This window comes from Choloepus didactylus, chromosome 21 (assembly GCF_015220235.1).
Source record: "Choloepus didactylus isolate mChoDid1 chromosome 21, mChoDid1.pri, whole genome shotgun sequence".
Classification (NCBI taxonomy): domain Eukaryota; kingdom Metazoa; phylum Chordata; class Mammalia; order Pilosa; family Megalonychidae; genus Choloepus; species Choloepus didactylus.
The window spans coordinates 37,288,337-37,310,738 of record NC_051327.1 but is presented as its reverse complement, the minus strand read 5'-3'; the positions used below and the strand labels follow the sequence as shown (position 1 = coordinate 37,310,738).

Sequence of the window (22,402 nt, the reverse complement as noted above, 5' to 3'; positions counted from 1 at the left end):
AGTTTAAGACAACACAAATAAATGACCTTACTATTCTGGAGGTAAGATGAGTTTCACTGGGCTAAAATCAAAGTGTCGGCAGGGCTGTGTTCCTGGAGAACACATTCCTGTCTTTTCCAGCTTCTAGAAGCCTCCTGTACTCCTTGGCTCGCGGGCCCTTCCTCCATCTTCAAAGCTAGCAGAGTAGCTCCTTCCAGTCTCTCTCTGACTCTGACCCGCCTGCCTCCTATTATAAGGAGCCTTGGGATTACATGGGGTTCCCCGCAGCTGGATAATCCAGGATAATCTCCCATATCAAGATCCTTAGCTTAATCGCATCTGTGAAGTCCCTTTGGCCATGTAACATATTTGCAGTTTCCCAGGACTAGAACAAGGACATCTTCTGGGCAGGGGGCTTATTCTGCTTCTCACTCTATGAATTAAATATTCTTCTACCCCAGCGCTGCTTTGACCTTGGGTTTCAGGCTCTAATGAGCGATTCTGCATTCTTCCAAATATTTCTTGAGCGCCTGCTGTATGCACCAGTCCTGGGCTGAGTATTAGGAATACAGCAGTGAACAACATAGACTAATACTAGGGCATCCCCTTTGGACCAGACACAGGTGCCCGTCTGCCCCTCAAACCCATTTCACTAGCCCCATCTGGGCTCTTTGGGATTTACCATCCCTGTTTGAAACAGGCTCACATGCACCTGTCCCCACTTATTGCCCTTTAAGTGGAAACCCCTGAAGGCTGTTTCACCTGCAATCTTGGAACCTCCTCCTTCCGACTGCTGGGTTCCAAGCTGGCCTCTGCAGCCCCTTAAGTCGTCTCTCTCGGTGCCTCTGGTTCTCGCACACCCAGGCTAAGAACCAGGAGGTGGAGGCTACTTTGAAAGTTAATCAGAAAGTCGTGCTGCCCTTGAAGGGTCTGTACCGCAGGGACATCTAGCCCAGCCTTGCTCCCAGGTACCCATTCCTGGGGCGGGGAAGTGTCTCCCCAGCAGAGCCCGGATGTTGGCGGGAGTAAGGGGTGCTGCCTCTTTCTTCCCAGTGAGGTTTGCCCAGGCCCTGAGCTTGCACGGGAATGTCGTCTTCAGGCAGGAGCCCCAGGCGCAGTCACAGCTGCCGCCAACCACAACGTCCAGTCCCCGGTCGGGGCGTGAATCCCTGGCTGGGAGGGGAGGGGAGGGGTTTTATGGTTAGAGTGCAAGCATCCTGCTTGGGATGGCCGAGGAAAGCCAATGCACAGCCCTTTGGCAGCGTGCGTGTGATTCCTCAGGGCAGAGGAAGAGGAAATGTGGTTTGGTGAATGCATAAGAGCTGCTGTGGGTTTATTTGTTCATTCATCCATCTACTTATTCGCCATTTAGGGATTGTCTCTCTGCTGTGTGCCGGGCTCTGTGCCGGGTACTAGAGGTGCACAGGGGACTGCGTTTCTGTCCCCATCTCCGAGGACTCACAATCTAGTGGGCTGTCAGCATTGTGTGTGTAGATATATATATAGTCAAGTTCAAACTCCAGCTCCTGGCTGACCAGCTGTGTGACCTTGGGTAAATTACTTAACCTCACTGAGCTGCTCATTTTGCCAGCCCAGCAGGCAGTGGTGAGAATTGAAGGAGGTGATAATTGCAAACTCAGGAGCTCGGGGCCTGGTCTACGTCAGAGCTAAACAGGTGGCTGCTATGGCCTGGGAGGTGCCCGCAGGCACCGCAGCAGGGGCGGGTGTGGAGGGACGGTGTGGACAAACCCCGGGACAACTCGTCCTTCCCGTATGTCCAGCCAGCTCGCTCTGACCTCCCCCTCCAGCAGATCTTGGTCCAGGTACTTCCTGTTTCTCTTCCAACTTAGGCATCCCCATGGACCAATACATCTTCCAGACTTACAGGTATGGACAGGGAGCCCTTTGGGTTGCACTTGAGTCACCTGCCAGGTGTTGTCTCTGGACAGTTGGGGATGGATGGCTGGAAGAGGGAGAGGATGGCGGGCTGAGGCGGGGGTGGGGGGGCAGGAGGCTGCCCTGGGAGGTTACTCAGAGGCAAGCAGCCCTTCAGAATCAAGACCAGATGGCGGAGAGGTTTGCAAATGCATCATTTGGAAGTGGTTGTCTGGGCAGGAGGGTTTTGAGCTCCCTGGGGTTGGAAACGGGGGTGGGGGGTGGTAGGGGAGAGAAGGTGAAGGGTTCACATTTCACCCTTGAAAATGGAGATAATCCAAGCTTTCCTCCAAACCCTGCCCTGTCTTTAGGTTTGGGAGCAGCCAGGGATCTCCGTGTGTGGTCAAAGAGGCTCTTTTGCCCAGGGTGGGGTAGCAACATTGAAGGGGTTCGCTCTGCGAGGAAACAGAGTCCCTCCTTCCCGGGACGGGTTAAGCTCTGCGGGAGGGAGGGCTGAGCTCTGCTGCCCCGGGTCCGGTTCTTTAGATGCCCCCACGCTGGGTTCATCCTTGAGCAAGCCGGATGTGCAGTGTCCACGGGAAGGGGAGACGGGTGTAAACAGGCGATCCACACAGCATCAAGGCCTGGGAAAAGGGTAGGGACAAAGCCCCAGGAAGCTTTGGATTCTGCAGCAATTTTTAAACACCCACCAAGCGTTCAGCCCTGAGCTGGCAGTTTTCGGAGACTTGAAAGCAGCCTGCAAATATCGCTGAATCCAGGGCCCTGGTCGTTCTGAGATGCACGTTTTGCCAGTGTGGACATCCCTGAAATTGGGGTGTATCTTTATATCCGCAGTGGGTCGCCGTTTCATTAGCAGCCGAAGCATCCAAAGGCCCCTGCATCTTAGATCCAAGTTGCTGCTGCAATCAACAGTAATGGAGGCTCATGTCCATTGAGTGTTTATTACGTGCTAGACTCTGTTCTAAACCCCTTCCGTGGGTCATCTTGTAGACGGCCCAGGACCCAGGCGGCTGTTGCCCCCATTTTGCAGATGAGGCTCTGAGAAGTGGAGAAGTAAAGGGACTCGCCTGAGGCTGCAGAACCCCTACTGGCCCTGGACTCGGGGGACAGGTCCAGCGGGAAGCCTGGTGGCTGGGGCCTCTGATGGGCTCACACTGCAGTAGTATTTGTTAAAACCACGGAACCCTTTGTTCAGATTTTCTCTGTGGTTGAACGGGGATCAGCCTTCTCAGTCTCTCCTCCTCATTGGACTCCCCAGGGTGTCTCCACACCACTGTTTCTCAACCTTATTTTCATTATCACCCCTTAGGGAGATTTTTGACATTTTTTCCTAATCACCTCTCCATGAAGTTTTAATTCCACAGATATACTCTCATTTCTGTTTATGTACTACATAAAAAGAGGAAGATTTTTGTTGCCCCCAAGAACCAATTTTTGCCCCCTCAGGGATGACATTGCCCCATTGAAAAATGGGACCCCCAAGGCCCTGAGGCCAGTGGGGAAAGACCCCAGACTAGCCCAGAATTTCTCAGCCCAAGCTGCTCGTTGGAATCACCTGGGGAGTCTTAAAAATGTATTATTGTGGGAAAATACACATATTTTAACCATTCACATATTTTATCCATTGTTTAATGTATAATTCAGTGGCATTTGCAGTAGTATATTTGTAATGTTGTGCAACTGTCACCACCATCTAGTTCTGGAATTTTTTCATCACCCCAAAAGGATTATGAAATGGATATTCATTAAGCAGTCACTCCCCAATCCTCCTTCCCCCAACCCCTTGCAACTGCTAGTAAATGTTTTCGAGGTTCATCCACATTGTAATTGTAGCCTGTTAGAAAGTCATTCCTTTTTTATGGTTAAAGCTTGTTCCATTGTATGAGTGAGTATGCCACGTTTCGTTTGCCCATTCATTCATTAATAGACATTTGGGCACCTGGGGTTTTTTAACACCCCACCCAGGGGTGCTGATTGGATCGGGCTGGGGGAGCTCCCAGGTGATTCTAATGCACCGCCTGGGCTGAGAAGCTCCAGGCCAGACCAGCTTCTGCCCCAGAGAGGAGGCAACTGGGGCAAAGATCAGGAAAGGTACAAAGCTCGGGGCGCCAGGGCCAGGAGGAGGGGCGGGCTCCCTCTCCCAGCTCCCCAATCCGCCCCCCAAGACGCTGGTTGGGTCTGGCCAAGCCTTTGCCCCAGCCTGACCCTTGCAATGGCCCCTCCTCGTGTACACACCCCTCCTCGCCGGCCACCTGGGGACACTTACCTGGCTGGGGTGACCTTGCCGACAGCTGCAGCTGAGCAGCCCCAGGGGCTTTGCCCATGGCCTGGGGGAGGAGGACACTCACCCTCCAGCCCCGGCTGCCCCTCTGGGTGTCGGCCTCCAGTAGAAGCAGCTCCCTGCCTGATCGCTCACCCTAACAGCATGTGTCAGTCACTAATTATGAGCCAGGAACAAGTGCTTTATAGCCACAGTGTCATTTAATTATAAAAGCAACCCCATGACCTAGAGATAGAGAGCAACTAGTGAAGGGGTCATGATAATCTAATAAGAACAGATAAACTCTGAAATCTCAATGTTATAGGAAGGCTCAGGAATGATTTTGGTCTTCAAATTTTCTTGGGTGTGGTAGGAACATGTTGGAAGCAATGTAATTATTTTAGGTTATTTGTTTTTCTTATTCCTTTGTTTTGTTAGGGTATGTTAATTTTCTTGGGGTATGGTAGGGATGTATTGGAAGCAATACAGTTATTTTAGATTATTTGTTTTTCTTATTCCTTTGTTTTGTTTTGTTTGCTTTTTTCATTTTTTTGATAAAGTAATAAAAAGCTATTGCATTAAAAAATTAGCTTCAATATAGTTATTTTAGGTTATTTGGTTTTTCTTTTGCCTTTGATTATGGTTTGTTCATTTTCTTGGGGTATGGTAGGGACATGTTGGAAGTAAATATGTAGTAGTTATTTTAGGTTGTTTTTCTTAATCCTTTGTTTTGTTTGAAATGTGGGGTATTTTGTTTGTTTTAATTTTGTGAAAAGTTAAAAAAAAAAAAAAAGGAAACGTGGGAGGTCCTAGTAACTGATTATATGACCTTTGGGCTAAGAACTTTGGACTTAGCCTCTCTGGACCTCAGTTTCCTTGTCTGTGTCATGGGGAGCACAATATTCCCAATCTCACAGGACTTTTGTGAAAAGACAGATGATGCTTTTAAAGTGCACAGTGCACAGCATAGTGTTTCAGTTAGCTATTGCTGCATAACAAACAAACACTTTATGTGATTCTGTGGGTCAGGAATTTGGACAGGGCTCAGCTGGGCAGTTCTGCCCCGTATGGTGTTTGGCTGGGGCCATTCCCTGGGTCTCCTCTGGCAGAACCAGCACCTGGCAAGATGTGCACTTGGATTTGGGACCGGGGTGGGCTGGAAGGAAGTTTCACTTGCACCTCAGCACTCTCCCTCGTGGCCTCTGCACCTCTCCAAGTGGCCAGCTTGGGCCTCCTTGCAGCATGGGGGTCTAAGATTAGTCACTTCTTACTCAGTGTCCAGGTTCCCAGGGAGAACATTCAAGTGCGAAGGGGAAAGCTGCAGGCCTTTTAAGCTCCAACCTTAGAAGCTATACAATGTTACTTCCATTACATTCTTTTGATCAGAATACAGGTGACAAGGCCAGCCCAGATTCAAAGGGGTGGGTGGGTGGTGGTGGTAAACAGAGCCTGTATCTTAACAGGGGATTGGCAAAGTCACATTGCCAAGAGTGTGGGGGATGGGAGTGATTGATGTGGCCACTTTAGAGAGACACTCCATCACACATGGGTGAAGAGTTAGAACATTTCAGTACAATGTCAATATCAATATCAATTCAATATCAGTGTTTCCATTTCATCCCCCACTTACAGAAGAAGATACGGAGGCTCAGAGAGGTTCTGTCCTTGTCCCAGGTCACACTGTTCATAAGTAGCAGCACTGGGAGTTGGACCCAGGTTTGGCGACCTCAAAGCCCTTGAACTTAACCTCCTTACCATCCTCTGACGGGTCCAGAGAGTGGGGTTCAGGAACCCACCCCCGGTGGCCTGGCCCATTTACTTGAAGGGATACCTGCCGCCCTGTATCATCCTTTCATCTCTTTTCTTCCTAGGATTTGGCTTTTTTCCAAGGCATTGCTGGCCCAAAACACAGTACAGCTTCCCCTTCAGGCTTTGGAGCAGCGGAGGGGAGGCCAGATTCTGACTCTGCAGAGCCTAGCGCAGCACGGCGGGTGGCTGGACAGTGGGGCCCGACTCCTGACCACCGTGGGCACCCTGAAGCAGAGGGAGACACTCAGAGAGGGTGAGGGCCCAGGCAGTGCCATGGGACAGGAGCGGGGGAAAGCTAGGGTAACGCTTTATAACTAAACCACAGTATGTTCAAGTCCACTGATGCTTTATTCCATCATCTTACACACTGGTGATACCCCTTCATGGAAAATTAGTATGAATTCTGACAAAGAGAATCTTCTGCTAACTAAAAACAACTCTAAACAGATTTCCTTACTGCAGGACTTGTCAGAGCCTTTGATATGCTAATGAATGTTGGAAATCTCCAGGAGCAAGAGCATTTCCCAGGCATAAGTTTTTCTAATGCTATTTATTTATTTTTAAACCATTTTATTCACGTACCATACAATTCATCCAAAATGTAAAATCAGTGGCTCTCAGGATAATCAGAATTGTGCTTTCATCACCACAACCAGTTTTAGAGTATTTTCATAGCTCCAAAATTTTATGCTTTTTATTTGGACAATTCCAGACATATAGAAAAGTTACATGGATAGTACAAGGAATTTCCATAGGGTCTTTGCCCAGATTCACCAATGATTAACATTTTGCCCTATTTACTTCATCATTCTCTCCCTCCGCATATATATTTTGTTCCTGAACTGTGTTTTCTTGACAGTAAGTTGCAAACATGATGGTCCTTTAACACCTAAATAGTTCAATGTTTATTTTTTTAAAATAAACACTGTACAATTATTAAAGTCAGCTTTAACATGTATACTATTATCTAATATACAGCCCTTATTCTGATTCCACCAATTGTCCCAATAACGTCCTTTATAGCAAAAGAAAATCCTGGATCATGCGTTACATTAAGTCTTATTATCTCTCCATTCTCCTTTTTTCAGCAACACCTCAATATTGCTCTTTCATAATATTGACATTTTTGAAGAGAACAGGGTAGTCGTTTTGTAGCATATTCCTCGGTTTGAGCTTGTCTGATGCTTCCTCATGATTGCATTCAAGGAAGCCTTGCTAGGAGAATTTCCCGGATGTAATGGTGCATCTCATTAGGAGAACACAATGTCAGTTTGTCCCAAATTGGGGACATTAGCTTTGATCGGCTGATTATAGTAGTGTCTGGCAGATTTCTCCACTATAAAGATTCTATTTTTCCCTTTGTAATTAAAAGGTAATTTGTAGCAAGATACTTTGAGATTATGTAAGTATTCTCTTTTCTCATCGAACTATGACCCCTTACTTATAGCATCCATTGATGATTCTTTTCTGAATCCACTGTTGCTCTGATGGTGGTTGCAAATGGCGATTTTCTGATTCTATCATTTCTGCTTCATTACTTACAGTAGAAAGAGCTTTCCCTCCTCTCTCATCCTCTCCCCCCTCTCTTCCTGTTTCTTTCTTTCCTTCCTTCACATCAAGGTGGAGTGATGGGCTCATGTCATTCAGTGGGTTATAGTCTGTCACTATCGTTTACTTTATACTCCCCAGATTTGGCCAGTGGAGTTTCAAGAGAACCCCTATGTCCATTACCTCCTATTGTACCAAAAAAAATTTAAGCACACAGAAGAGTTGAAGGGATTATATAGTGAAAACTCACATGCCTACCACCCAAATTTTATAATGAACATTTTACTATACGTGCTTTATCACCTGTCTGTCCATCTATTCATCTATCCATCCATCCATATTACATTTTGATACTTTTCAGAGTGAGTTGCAGACATCAGAACACTTTACTCCCTAAACAGTTTAGAATATATGTTGCATTTGTTTACAAGATTTGTTTAAAATCTCTCCCTCTGTCCCTTCTTTTTGGTGATGTAAATTTACATACAGTGAAATGTACAACTCTTATATGTATATTCATTAGGTTTTGACAAACGCATTTACCCATTCAACCAAATCCCTAATAAGATATTACACCTCTGAAATTTCCTTCAAGCCCCTTCCCAATCAGTCCCTACCTCCCAGATGGAACCACTCTTTTGACATTTTTCACCATAGATTAGTTTTCTTTAAATTCAGTTTTATTGAGATATATTCACATATCATACAGTCATCTGTGGTGTACAATCAGCTGTGCATTCATCACCCCAATCTATTTTTTGAACATTTCCCTTATGCCAGAAAAAGTAAAAATAAGAATTAAAAAAAAAAAGTAAAAAAGAACACCCAAATCACCCCCCCCCCCCACATTTTTCATTTAGTTTTTGTCCCTATTTTTCTACTCATCTATCCACACCCTGGATAAAGGGAGTGTGATCCACAAGGCTTTCACAATCACACTGTCACCCCTTCCTTGTAAGCTACATTGTTATACAACTGTCTTCAAGAGTCAAGGCTGCTGGGTTGTAGTTCAACAGTTTCAGGTATTTACTTTTAGCTATTCCAATGCATTAAAACCTAAAGAGGGTTATCTATATAGTGTGCAAGAATGCCCACCAGAGTGACCTCTTGGCTCCATTTGGAATCTCTCAGCCACTGAAACTTTGTTTCATTCTGCATCCGCTTTTTGGTTAAGATGTTCTCAAAACCACGATATCAGGTTCAAATTCATCCTCGGGAGTCATATCCTGCGTTGCCAGGGAGATTTACCCCCTGGGAGTCAGGTCCCATGTAGCAGGGAGGGCAGTGAGTTCACCTGCCAAGCTGGCTTAGCTAGAGAGAGAGGCCACATCTGAGCAACAAAGAGGCACTCAGGGGAAGACTCAGGCACAATTACAAGCAGGTTTAGCCTCTCCTTGGCAGTAATGAGCTTCATAAGGGCAAGTCCCGTGATAGAGGGCTCAGCCCACCAAACCATCAGTCCTCAGTGTTTGTGAGAATATCAGCATCAATCCAGGTGAGGAAGCCCAACACCTCTGCATTTCCCCCCAGTTCCTCAGGGGAGCCCTGCATATATATTTTTATTCTCTGCCCAAGTTACTTTGGGATGTGTTGCTATTTCACACTAACCTGTACAAACCTACCAGGTCTCACTTTCTATTCAAAGTTCCATGTAATTATGGTATTTGAACAAACTGTATGAGTTAAATTGTTTAGAAAATATAGATCCTGCACCAAATAAACATCTCTTCCTTTGGTCTCACATGGAAGTTGAAGTTTTAAAACACAGTCAGTATCATCCCTTTGGCCCAATTTACCCTAGTCCTAACCAGATCTGCTTCATTCATATCTCTAATTGAAGTCTGGGCTCTTTTTCAGCTTTTTAACAATTACTATATGCGCTAATACTAACATTCATATCTGCTGAGCTCCAGCTCTTAGTTTCAGGTGTCACACAGATACCCGAAGTTCCAGGGATCAATCCGGTTATACACAAAGGGATCAGCATCTTAGAATCTGGAGATAGCCATTACAATTCAGGAATAGATGTGACTGCTGTAAGAACTTACAATCTAGGGACCATTACAATAAGCGTTCCCCTAATAGGCTGTGCTCCAAGATTCAATTCTGAGTTTACACATGGTAGTTAGTCCATATTGGTGAGGCATTATAATGTTTGCCTTTGTTTCTGGCATAGTTCACTCAAAATGCTATCTGCAGGATCCATTCACCTCGTTGGGTGTCATACAGCTTCATTCCTCTTCGCAGTTGCTCAGTATTCCATTGTATGCACACACCACAGTTCACCATTCTGTTCCTCAGTTGATGTACCCTTAAGCCACCTCCACCCATTGCAAATCATGCATACCGTCTCCACAAACACCAGTGTGCAAACGTCCATTCGTGTCCCTGCTCTCAGATCCTCCAAGTATATGCCCCCTAATGAGGTTGCAGGACCTTATGGCACCCACATACTTAGCTTCGTGTGGAACCACCACAGTGTCCTCCAGAAAGGCTACACCATTCTGCCTCCTAACCAACAGTGAATATGTACATCCCTCTCTCCATGTTTTCTCCAGCACTTTTATCCTTATTTATATTTTTTACTATAATTTTATAGAGCTATATTCTCATACCATACAATTATCAACAGTGTACAATCAGTTGTTCATGGTGAAGATTAGTTTTGCTTGTTCTGAAACTTCATATAAGTGGAATCACACAGTATGTACCCTTTTGTTTAAGGTTTCTTTCACTTGGCATAATGTTTTTGAGATTTGTCACGCATCCCATGTCTGAGTGGTCCGTTCCTTTGTATTGCTGCACAGTATTCCATTGCATCAATATACCCATAGTTTGTTTATTCTTCTGCCTATTGATAGACCCCTGGGATGTTTCCAGCTTGGCGCTAGTATGAATAAAGCTGCTACAAACGTCTAATCTAAGCCTCTTTGGATGCTGGATTTCATTTCTCTTGGGTAAATACTTAGAAATGGAATGGTTGAGTCATAGGGTAAGTGTATGTTTAGTTTTCTAAGAAACTGCCACCCTTTATTCCAAAGAGGAAGTATTTCATGTTGATGTTCCTTTGTAGAGTTCTGATTGCTCTACATCCTTGTCAACATTTGGTGCCGTCGGGACTCTTTAAACATTGGCCATTCCAGGGAGTGTATCACGGTATCTCATGGCTTTAATTAGCACTTCCCTGATAACTAATGATGTTGAGCATCTTTCCTTATGTTTATTAGCTATTTATATGTCTTCCTTTATGAGGATATATGAATTTTTTCCCCATTTATTAAACTGCATCATTTGTCATTTTGAATTTTAGGTGTTCTTTATATGTTCTGGATACACATCCTTTGTAAATATTTTCCACAAGGTTTTGACTTGCTTGCTTATTTTCTTAGTAGTTGTCTTTTGATAAGCATTAGTTTTAAATTCCGATGATGTTTAATTTATCCATATTTTTCTTTTATGGTTATTGATTTCTTTGTCCTAAGAAACTTCACCTCCCCCCACATTGCGAAGGTATTTCCAATTTTTTCTTCTAGAAGCTTTTTATTTAGCATCTTTGTTTAGATCTAGGATCCATATTTAATTAATTTTTGTATTTGGTATGAGGCAGGGGTCATTGTTAAATTTTTTCCCCATACGTATATTCATTGTTCTTGTACTTATTGATAAAACTTTCCTTATTGGATTGTTTGGGCAACTTGGTAAAAAAAAAAAATCAGTTGACCATATGTGTGTGGGTCTGTTTCTGGAGTCTGTCTTCTGTTCCATTGATCTGTTTGTCAATCCTTATGACTGCACTGGCCTCCTTACTGCAACTTGGTAATAAATCTTGAGTTCAGGTAGGATAAGTCCTCTGACTTTGTTCTTTTTTCAAGACGTCTTTGGATGGTCTAGGTCCTTGTGATTCCAGCTACATTTTAGAGTCAGTTTGTCAAATTCTTAAAAAAAAAAAAAAAAAGCAAACCTGCTGGAATTACGATTGGGATTACATTCAATCTATAATCAATTTTGGGGAAATTGATCTCTTAACAATAGTGAATCTTCCAATCCATGGAAATACTATATCTTCCCATTTATTTTTTTTTTAATTTTCTTTCATGTGTATCTATATATTTGTTCTTTGTCTTTTTTTTAACTTCCCATTTATTTAGGTCTTCTCTAATTTGCCTTTGCAATGTTTGTAGTTTCCAGTGCACAGGTCTTGCACAACTTTCATTAAATTTATTCCTAACTATTTTATTTTTTATGTTTTATTGCAAATGGATTTATTACATTTTTCTAATTATTCATTGAAAGTATATGTAAATTCAGTTGATTTTGACAATTAATCTTGTATCCTGTGCCCTTGCTAACTCTCTTAATAGTTGCAGATTTCTCTGGATTTTCTATATAAATAATGTCGTCTATAAATAGAAATAGTTTTTTCTTCATTTCTGTTCATTATGCCTTTTAATTCTTTTTCTTATTACAAAGGCTAGGGGGTGCCTACAATACCGAATACAAGTGGTGAGTGCAAAAATTCTTGTCTTGTTTTCAATCTTAATGTTTCTCGATTAAGTTTAATGTTTGCTGTAAGTTTTACATTGATGACCTTTGTCAGATTGAGGAAATTCCCTTCCATTCCTAATTTGCCAAGAGTTTTTTTTGTTAAGAATGAGTGTTTAATGTAGTTGAATGGTTTTTCTGATCTATTGAATAATCATATGATTTACCCCTTTATTTTATTAATATGGAGCATTAAATTGATTGGTTTTCAGTATTAAACCAGCCTTACGTTCCTGGAATAAATTCCATATTTTCCATCATGTGCTATTCTTTCTATATATTATTGAATTTGATTTCTTAATTCTTTGTTGAGGAATTTTGTTTCTTTGTTCATAAGGGATATTGGTCTGTAATTTCCTTGTCTTCTAAAAATCGTCAGGTTTTGGTATTGAGTTTATGCTAACCTCATACAGCGAGTTGAGAAATATTTCCTCCTCTTCAATTTTCTGAAAGATTTTGTATAAGACTGGTGTTAATGCTTCTGGAAATGCCTAACGGATTCTACCAGTGAAGCCAACTGAATCCATCTAGAGTGTTCTTTGTAAGAAACTGTTTCGATAATGAATACATAGAGAGCTATTCAGATATTCTATTTTATCATGTGTCAGTTTGGTAAGTTATATTTTTTAAGGAATTTATCCATTTCCACAAAGCTGTTAATTTATTGGCATAAAGTTATTACATTCCATTATTATCCTTTCAATGTATGTGGGGTCTGTAGTGAAATCCCTGCTTTCATACCCGATATTTCTTATTTGTGTTTCTTCTCTCTTTCTCTTCACTGATAAGTCCAATTAGGGTTTCATCAATTTTGTTGATCTTTTCAAAGAACCAACTTTTGGTTTTGTTCTTTCTCTAGTAGTGTCTGTTTTCTATGCCATTGGTTTGGCCTTTATCTTTATTTTTCCTTTCTTATACTTATTTTGGCTTTACTTTGCTCTTTTTTTTCTAGTTTATTAAGGTGGAACCTTAGGCCATTGATAGTAAACCTTTTTCTTTTCTAATATAAGCATATAAAACTATATATTTTCCTCTAAGTACTGCATTGACTGCATCCTACAAATTTTGATGTCTTGTATTTTCATTAGCATTCAGTTTGAGATATTTTCAGATTTCTGTTGTGATTTTTTCTTTGACTCATGGATTATTTAAAAGTATGGTGCCTAATTTCCAAATATATGAGATTTTTCTAGATATCTTATTGATATTGAATTTAATTACATTTTGTTCATAGGACCTACTCCGCAGGATCCCAGTCTTTTGAAATGTATGTGGCTTACCTTATGAGCCAGTATACAATCTACCTTATGAATGTACCTTATGCAAAAAAAAAGAAATTTGTACCCTGCTGTTGTTGGATGTAATGTTCTATAAATGTCAGTTAGTTTAAGGTGGTTTATTGTATTGCTCCAATCTTCTATGTCCCCACTGACTTTTTTAAAATCTAGTTATTGTATCAACTACTGCGAGAAGGCTCTAAAATCTCCAATTATGATTGTGGATTTGTCTATTTTTTCCTTAAGTTCTGTCAATTTTTGCTTTTATTAGGTACATAAATATTTGATTGTCATGCTTTTCTGATGAATTGACCCTTTTATCATTATGAAATGTACCATTTCTTTCTCATAATACTGTTTGTCTTGAAGTCTATTTTGTCCGATATTAACATACAGCCACTCCTGTCATCTTATTAGCATTTGTATTGTATATATTTTTTCCATCTGTCTACTTTAAACATATCTATTTCCTAATATTTAGAGTGCATTTCTTATAGATTGGATATAGTTGGATTTTATAGTTGGATTTTGCTTTATCTACTCTGACAATCTCTTCCTTTTAATTATAGTATTTAGTTCATTATATTTAATGTAATTGTTGGTATGATTGGATTTATCTCTACTATTTTCCTTTTTTTCTATTTTTCCCATTTTTTTGTTCCTCTGTTTTTCATTTCTTGCCTTCTTTTGGATGAACTAAAAATTTTTAGAACTTAGCTTTACTTTATCTGTTGCCCTTTTAACTTAAAAGTATTACGTCACTTTTTAATGATTGCTCTAAGAATTATAATAGCATCATTAGTTGTACATTCTGATTAGGGTTAATATTGTATCACTTCATGTAAATTGTTAAAATCTATAGTTTTGTCATTCCCCCATCCTTTCTGCTATAGCTGTCACATATATTACATCTACATACATTATAAACCTCCCAATACATTGTTGCAATTTTTACTCTAAATAATCATATTTATTTTAAGGAAAGTAAGAGAAAGTAAGTAGTCTCTTTAAAAATTTTCATTGTGGTAAAATATAGATAAAATAAAATTTACTGTTTTCACTATTTTTAAGTGTGCAATTCAGTGGTGTCAGTTACCATCACAATGCTGTGCAACCATCACCATCAACCATTACCAGTATTTTTCACCCCCCCCAACCAAAACTATGTGGCCGTTAAGCAATAACTCCATATTCTCCCTTTCCTTGGTAACCTCTACCCTACTCTCTGCCTCTATGAATTTGCCTATTTTAGATATTTCACATAAATACAATACTTGTCCTTCTGTGACTGGCTTCTTTCAATGTAGCATAATGTTTTCAAGGTTCATCTGTCTTATGGCATATATTGGAATTCATTCCTTTTTATGTCTGAATTTTCCACTGTATGATAATATACCACATTTTATTTATCCATTTATCTGTTTATGGACACATGTTGTTTCCACCTTTTGGCTAGTGTGAATAATGCTGCTATGAACCTTGGCATAAAAGTATGCCTGTATACCAGTGTGTGAGTCCGTGTTCTCAATTCTTTTGGGAATATTTCTAGAAGCAGAATTGATTGGTCATATGGTAATTATATGTTTAACCTGTTGAAGAACCACCAAACTTGTCCATAATGGGTGCACCATTTTACATTCTCACTGGTAATAAACAAAGGTTCCGTTTTCCCCACATCCTTGCTAACACTTATTATTTTCTTTTTTTTTTTATAATAACGATCCTTGTGGATATAAAGTGGTATCTCATTATGGTTTTGAGTTGCATTTCCTTAATGGCTAATGATGTTGAGTATCTTTTCATGTGCTTATTGGCCATTTATATACAGGCATACTTTGGAGAGATTGCAGATTTGATTCTAGACCTCCACAATAAAGAGAATATCATAATAAAATGAGTCACATGAAATTTTTGGTTTCCCAGTGCATTTAAAGTTATGTTTGCACTATATACTATAATCCATTAAATGTGCGATAGTATTATGTCAAAAAACGATGTTACATACCTTAATTAAAAAAAATACTTTATTGTTAAAAATGCTAACCATCATTTGAGGCTTCAGCAAGTCTCAAGTCTCAATCTTTTTGCTGGTGGAGGGTCTTGCTGGATCGGCTGCTGACCGATCAGAGTGGTGATTGCTGAAGGTTGGGGTGACTGTGGCAATTTCTTAAAATAAGACAACAATGAAGTTTGCCACATCAATTGACTCTTCCTTTCATGAAAGATTTCTCTGTAGCATGCGATGCTGTTTGATACCATTTTACCTGTTGTAGAACTTCTTTCAAAATTGGAGTCAATCCTCTCAAACCCTGCTGCTGCTTATCAACTAAGTTGACGTAATGTTCTAATTTCTTTGTTATTTCAACAGTATTCACAGAATCTTCACCAGGAGTAGATTCCATCTCAAGAAACCACTTTCTTTGCTCACCTGTTAGAAGGAACTTCTCACCTGTTCAAGTTGAATCATGTGATTGCAGCAATTCGGACACATCTTCAGGCTCCACTTAGAATTCTCGTTTTCTTGCTATTTCTACCACATCTGCAGTTACTTCCTCCACTGAATTCTTGAACTCCTCAAAGTCATCCACAAGGGTTGGAAACAATTTCTTCCAAACTCCTGTCAATGTTGAATGTTCCTAATGGCATCTAGAATGGTGACTCCTTTCCAGAAGGTTTTCAATTTCCTTTGCCCAGATCCATCAGAGGAATCACTATTTGTGACTCTTCATTTCACTTGAACACTTAGAGGCCATTGTAGGGTTAGGAATTAGCCTAATTTCAATATGGTTGTGTCTCAGGGAGTAGGGAAGCCTGAGGGGAGAGAGGCAGGGGAATGGCCAATTGGTGGGCCAGTCAGAACACACACAACGTTTATCGATTAAGCTCTCCGTCTTATATGGGTGCAGTTCATGGCACTCCCCCAACCAATTACAATAGTGACATCAAAGATCTCTGATCATAGATCACCATAACTGAAATGACAATAATGCAGAAGTTTGAAATATTGTGAGAATTGCCAAAATGTGACACAGAGACATGAATTGAGCACACGCTGTTGGAAAAATGGTGCCGATAGACTTGTTCAACACAATTGCCACCTTCAATTGGTGAAAAACTCAGCATCTGCAAAGTGCAATGAAACAAAGTATGCCTGTAGCTTCTTTCGGGGAATGTCTGTTCAAATCCTTTGTCCATTTTAAAATCTTTTTTGTTGTTGAGTTGTAGGAGTTTTCAAAAATATATTCTTGATATTAAACTCAACAGATAGGTGATTTGCCACTATTTTCTCCAACTCTATAGCTTGTCTTTTCACTTTCTTGTTAATGTCCTTTGCTACACAAAAGTGTTTAATTTTGTTGAAGTTCAGTTTATTTTTCCTTTTGTTGCTCATGTTTCTTGGGTCTGTCATATCTAAGAATTGATTGCCAAATCCAAGGTCATGAAGCTATTCCCTGTTTCTTTCTTGGAGTTTTATGTTTTTTGCTGTTATATTTAGGTCATTGATCCATTTTGAGTTAACATTTGTATATGATGTGAGGTAGGGATCCAACTTCATTCTTTTGCACATGGAAATCCAGTTTGTTGAAGAGACTATTTTTCCCAGTAAAATGGCCTTGGCACCTTTGTCAAAAATCAATAGAACTTATGTGTATGGTCTATTTCTGGACTCCGTCCTGCCCATTGACATGGTTTCATGTAATCTTCATGATTTAGTGAAGTTTTAATGTTGGTTTCTTTGCTTTCCAGATGAGAAAACTGGTTAACATCATGTAGGATATGGTACATAGGGCCCGGAAGGCCACATGGAGTCTGTAAAAAGATGACTGCAATATTCTGTAAGAAAGTTCTAGCTGTATGAAAAGCATTCTCTGTGATAGTTTAGCATGAGCTATAAGGCCAGAAACACAGAACAAGGGTGTCTCATCCATCCTGGGGTGTGGAAGGCTTCCTGGAGGAGGTGACACCTGAGTCCAACCTTGAACAGGAGGGAGATAGAAGGCTCCAGAGAACCTGGTGGTATCGGGAGACCATAGATGGATTTGACAAGCAAGAATTTCCCCATAGTGTGAGTTAACTACAGGCATGAGGATGGCCCCAGAGTGTGGCGTCTTCTTCCCTGGATAGAGGAGACCTCCAAGCAACTTTTCCATCCCTGGGGGTCCAGGTTGGGTCCCTCAGGGCTTTTTGAGTCTCGGTTTTGTCATCTGTCCAATGGGGCCATTCTATCACAGGTAGTCTCTGAGTCTCCGAAGCAGGAGTTGAGCACAGGTTTTAATGGACAGCCCTTATCAGGCTGATGCTTTTGCCAAAGCCCTTCTGTGTTGTGAATTAACTCACTCAGTCCTCAGACTGTCCCGAGAGAGAGCTGGTATACCATGGTCATTTTCACAGACAGGTTATCTCTGAAGTGAATTAGAACCATACCATGGATCAAGGAACTCCCTGCCCCAGGATTCTTTTCCCTCCCCCTCAAGGCAGCCCGCTCCCCTGGTTATGGGTGAGTTGGCTTCCCTCCCATCCTCTGCAGGCATCATCGAGTTCACCACCAATTCAGCCGCCCTGGGCTTCCTCCTGCGGGACAAGCATGAGAAATCAGGGAACAGCATCAGTGTGCGCAGCGTGACCTGCATCCTCACCCAGAACAGCAGCCAGGCCTTGCCAGGAGAGCTCCAGCTGAGTGGGCAGCTGCGGGCCCAGGCAGAGAACTTCTGGTGCCAGGGCAGCATGCGGGCCGATGCAGCCAGCCTGGTTCTGACTGGGGCTTTCACCTGGGACCCCGGCCATGGCCAGCCCACAGGCAGCCTGAGTCACAACATCAGCACCTTGAGTGACACAGGTAGGAGAGATGGATGGGGCCAAAGGGTGTCCTTCCCCAAAGGCTCCCAGGTCCTGGAACCAAGGGAGGGGGGATAAAGGAGCCCCCAAGTTCCCAAATCCTTGCTCTCAGCTCTATTTCCTCCCCCTTCCATCTTCTAGTTCCTCCTGAGAGGTCAAGTCGTTAGCTTACATTTTCCATCTTCTGGGTCTGTTACGCAGGTGGAGCCTAAGGTACGGGGCCACCAGTTGTTACAGTTTCGGCCATTCCAAACCAGGTAACAAATAGTCCCTGCCCCAAACCCCTTCATCAGGCTCCCCACCCCCCAGTTCAGCTGCTGCATGGGGAAACCTGGCCTAGCGCCCAGTTAGGAAAGAGAACAAACACCCCCCTGCTCTGGTTACTTGGGGGTCTTCCTGCCAGACCTCCAGGGGCCCAAAGGCATTGAGGTGAGGGAAGAAGACGTGCTCTGACTCTCACACCCCTCTCACTTTCTGAGAGCTGGCCCTGTTCTTGGGGAGCTCAGAATCCTAAGGGAACACATGACTTATTGTTGCCAGGTGTGGCAATCGTGGCTTTAGGCTGGACCAGATGAAATTGCCATTTTCATGCATCAGAACTGGTTGCACATTGACAGTTTCATATGGTTCTACCTGGTGTATCTGGGGGCTCAGGGGACCCTCCAGAGAGAAGGTGGGCTGAGGAGAACCCCCCTTTGGGCTCCTGCCCCCGACATGGCTGGGAGACTGGGCTAGACCACCTTAGTGGTTTACCTGCTCTTGCCCCGGCTGGGCCTATTGCCCCAAGGAGTGCCCCCAGGCAGCGGTGCTCCTGTCTCCTGTCCTTGGCGCTTCCAACCGCTCGGTGCACGCGTCGCTGCAGGGTGGCGGGGACCAGCTGGCCGTGGCCGTGGCCGTGGGCCTGGAGGGCCCGTTCTCTGACTCCCAGCAGCAGGCTCTGCACCAGCCTGGGCCCCTCCCTGCTGGGCCTCAGGCGCCCCAGACAGTGGTGGACTCTAACAGGTGGCTGAGGAGGGGCTGGGCAGGTTCGAGGGACACCCACAGCTTTGCCTGGATGGGGGGCAGCTCAGACCAGAGCTGGAGCGGAGGGCGGGCAGCTGACTCCCTGCCCACCTGGCTGGAGGTAAATCAGCCCCGGGAGTCAGTGGGGCCTCCGCCCTCACTCCTGCGATGGTGTGGCCCAAAGGGGGTCCTCCAGCAGAGCCTCCTGCCTGCCTTCGCTCCCTCTCTAGTCACCTGCCCACCCCCTCCCACCTGCCTGGCCCCTCTCGTTCTTCCTTCTTCTCATCCACCCTCCGTGCCACCCTCCTTCATTCTTTCCATTCTTCCTTCCTTCCTTCCACCCACCTTCTCTTCTCCCCATCCCCCTTTCCTTCTCTCCTGTCCACCTGTCCTGCCATCCACCTGTCCTCCCATCCATCCTGCCATCCATCCTTCCATCCATCCTCCCTCCCGCCCTCACTGCATGTGTAACCAGGTGAAGCTACTCAGGGGCGCACCCTGGCTCCGTCTAGTCAAATCACAGCTGCCAAGACCCCCGCCCCCCAGCTCCTCCCTAGAGAAACACGTACCTAGCTGGGCAGGGAGACACGTGCACAGGTGTGCGCTGCAGCCCTGTCCTCGGGAATGAAAGGGGAGCCCTCTGCTGCACCCACTGTGGGGAGGGGTGGCTCAACCCTGAGGGGTACAGGAGTCCAGCCGAGCGGGGTTGGGGCTCAGGGCCCAGGCTGGACCCCCGGGCTGGAATCCTGCTCCTTCATTTAGTGGTTGTGTGGCTCGGACAAGTTCCTCAGGCTCTGTGCCTCAGTTTCCTCCTCTGCAAAACGGGGCTCTGAATGGCCCTCCGTCCTGTAGTTACTTTGAGGGTGGGGTGAGGGAGCCCCTGAGAGCTTGGAATCCGGCACTTGGGCGTGGTGAGTGGGTGCTTGCCTCTTCCACTTTGACGACCCCCGGCTTAGCATCAGGCCTCTGCACAAACCCCTCTTTGGGGATAATTTCTCCGGGGTGGGCTCCCCAAAGGGAGAAGAGGATGCATGGATCTCGGCACTAACGGCTGCTCCCTGTGGGGTCAGGGTCAGGAGGGGAGGCCTCCCTGTTCCTGTCGCCCCGGCCACCTGTTGACCCATCCCTGCTTCGCCTCTCTGGGTTCCACTGGTCAGCTGCAGTGGAGACACCTCACCTGCCCAGCTGTCAGGAGTCTGTCTGCCTGGGAGACATCTCTGGGCAGCCTCTCCTGGTGCAGGGGTCTCTGACCTGGGCCGGGTGGCAGGGGCACCTGTCACCCACCTCCGGGGAGGGTGGCTCAGCCTGAGCACTGGGGTCTGCCCACACGGTCCCCCATCTCCATGCCCTCCACCTCCACAGCCACAGCCACGGCCACGGGCTCCTGGATGCCCATCTCCAAGGGGCCCCAGCCTATGGCTGGCCCAGCTCAAGCTGAAAGTCAGTGTGTGGTCAGTTCTGCAAGATCGGTTAGACAGTGACCCAGAGTCTGGATGTTACAAGCCAGCCTCTGTCACGGGGCCCTGGGCCTGCCAGCTGGGCGGCTGGGCCAGTGGCAGCCACATCTGGGCGTCGCAAGCTGGGCAGCTCAGGTGACCCCTGCTGGCAGGGCTGGGGCTGGCCTGGCTCAGATGTTTCCAAGCCTCCTGGGGCTCAAGCAGGAAGTGGGTCCTCTCCCTTCTCAGGTGAAGCGGGACAGGGCGGCATCTGTGGTGTGGTCTGGACTCTCTACACTCAGCACGGGTCTGTGGCTCCTGGATGCTGGGCTGGGTGTGAACTGGACATGGGACACCCTGGGGCCACACGCAGATCTTGTCAGTGCCATCCCATGGGCAGCTGAGCAAGTGGCTGGTCACAGGCCTGACCCGACTGAACAGCAGGGCCAGTTGGCCATGGGGAGTGGGTGGGGAGGGGGACAGCTGGTGAGCGCAGCCCTGAAGACTGCCTGGGAGAGGGGACAGAGGTGTTTCTGCTCCCGAGTCACTGTATTCTGTCCTGGCTGTGCGGGTTCCCATGGACGAGCTAGGTTCCAGGAGCCACCCAGCTGCCACCCAGCTTGGGGACTGGGGAGACGTGAGCCTGGTGGTGCTGAGCGGACACTGCAGGAGGGTCGGGGGGCTGGGAGCCCTGGGAGCTGGCCCTGCGGGCACACGGCCTGACTGTGCATGTGGAGGGAATGTGGCTCCGGGAGGACTGTTTCTGCCAGCTTTGCCTCTGTGTGAACAGATGCTTTCATGTTTTCAGCTTGGGCAGTGATGGCAGCCGCACCCAGCACAGGGAGACACAGGGAAGGAAAATCAGACCGACGGGCTTCCTGCCCAGCCCTGCGGCTCACTGCTGTGTGACCTGGCAAGACCTTAACCTCTCTGAACCTCAGCCTCCTCGTCTGTAAACTGCGGATACAACACCTACCTCACAGGGTTGTGTCGAGTGTGAAATGTGCCAACACCTATTGAATGGCCATTCCAAGTTGAGGTCTTCTCTTTTTCCCTGGTTTCAGCTACCAGGGATTCATTGCACCCATTTTCCAGTTGTGGGCACTGAGGCTCAGAAAGGTGACCTCACCTTCCAAAGGTGACACAATGGTATGCATGGGGGAGAGGGGAAGGAACTAAGAAAGGGTTGGATCACGATTGGTCTTGGGAAGGTCATTACAGGCTGGACAGATGGGTTGGCTTCCCCCAAATGAGCTTGAAGTCTGGGGTCTCCCGTAGCTAACAACTACAGTTATGAGAGAGGCTCAGGGAGACACCATTGCCAAAAAGGCTAACATGCTCTGGATGAAAGAAGAGTTAGACGAGGGCAGTGAGGGATGGCCTTCCCCTCAAGTAGCCTGGAATTCTGGGGAAAGGGATAAAAATCAAGGCGTGGGATGTCTTCAGGATGGCAGGATAAAACATCACCAAGAATGTCTCCCCTTAGAGACAGCTAAAGAAATGGGGAGATTCAACTCTCCTGGAACCCTAGAGAACTATGGAGACTGAGATGAGTGGAGGGGCATATCAGCTGGTCTGGATCCCTCCCCCATGCTCAGATCTGCAAACTTTAAGAGACATGCAGTGGTGGCTCTCCAGCCCAGACACCTCCTACAGAGCCATCCACACACATTCAGGCCCGGGAACTCCAGCCAAATGGACCCACAGTGGTGCCGTGGTGCCGTGGCTTTCTGTGTGCATTCACACCACTCCCTGATGAAGTTGGAGTGACCCACTGAGGACCTTTTTGCATCCTGGGCACACTCCAGCCCTGACTT

The 22,402-nt window shown here is 45.1% G+C and overlaps 1 protein-coding gene across 1 annotated transcript in view; it reads left to right on the top strand.

The window, feature by feature from the left end:
- Nucleotides 1-22,402, top strand: part of LOC119517245 — a 119,137-nt gene that overhangs the window by 57,020 nt on the left and 39,715 nt on the right. Inside the window, 7 exon segments of the mRNA XM_037813807.1 lie at nt 843-911; nt 1,033-1,132; nt 1,686-1,802; nt 5,882-6,197; nt 17,840-18,219; nt 18,935-19,270; nt 20,512-20,741. Of these exon segments, the coding sequence (XP_037669735.1) occupies nt 843-911; nt 1,033-1,132; nt 1,686-1,802; nt 5,882-6,197; nt 17,840-18,219; nt 18,935-19,270; nt 20,512-20,741 (1,548 nt within the window).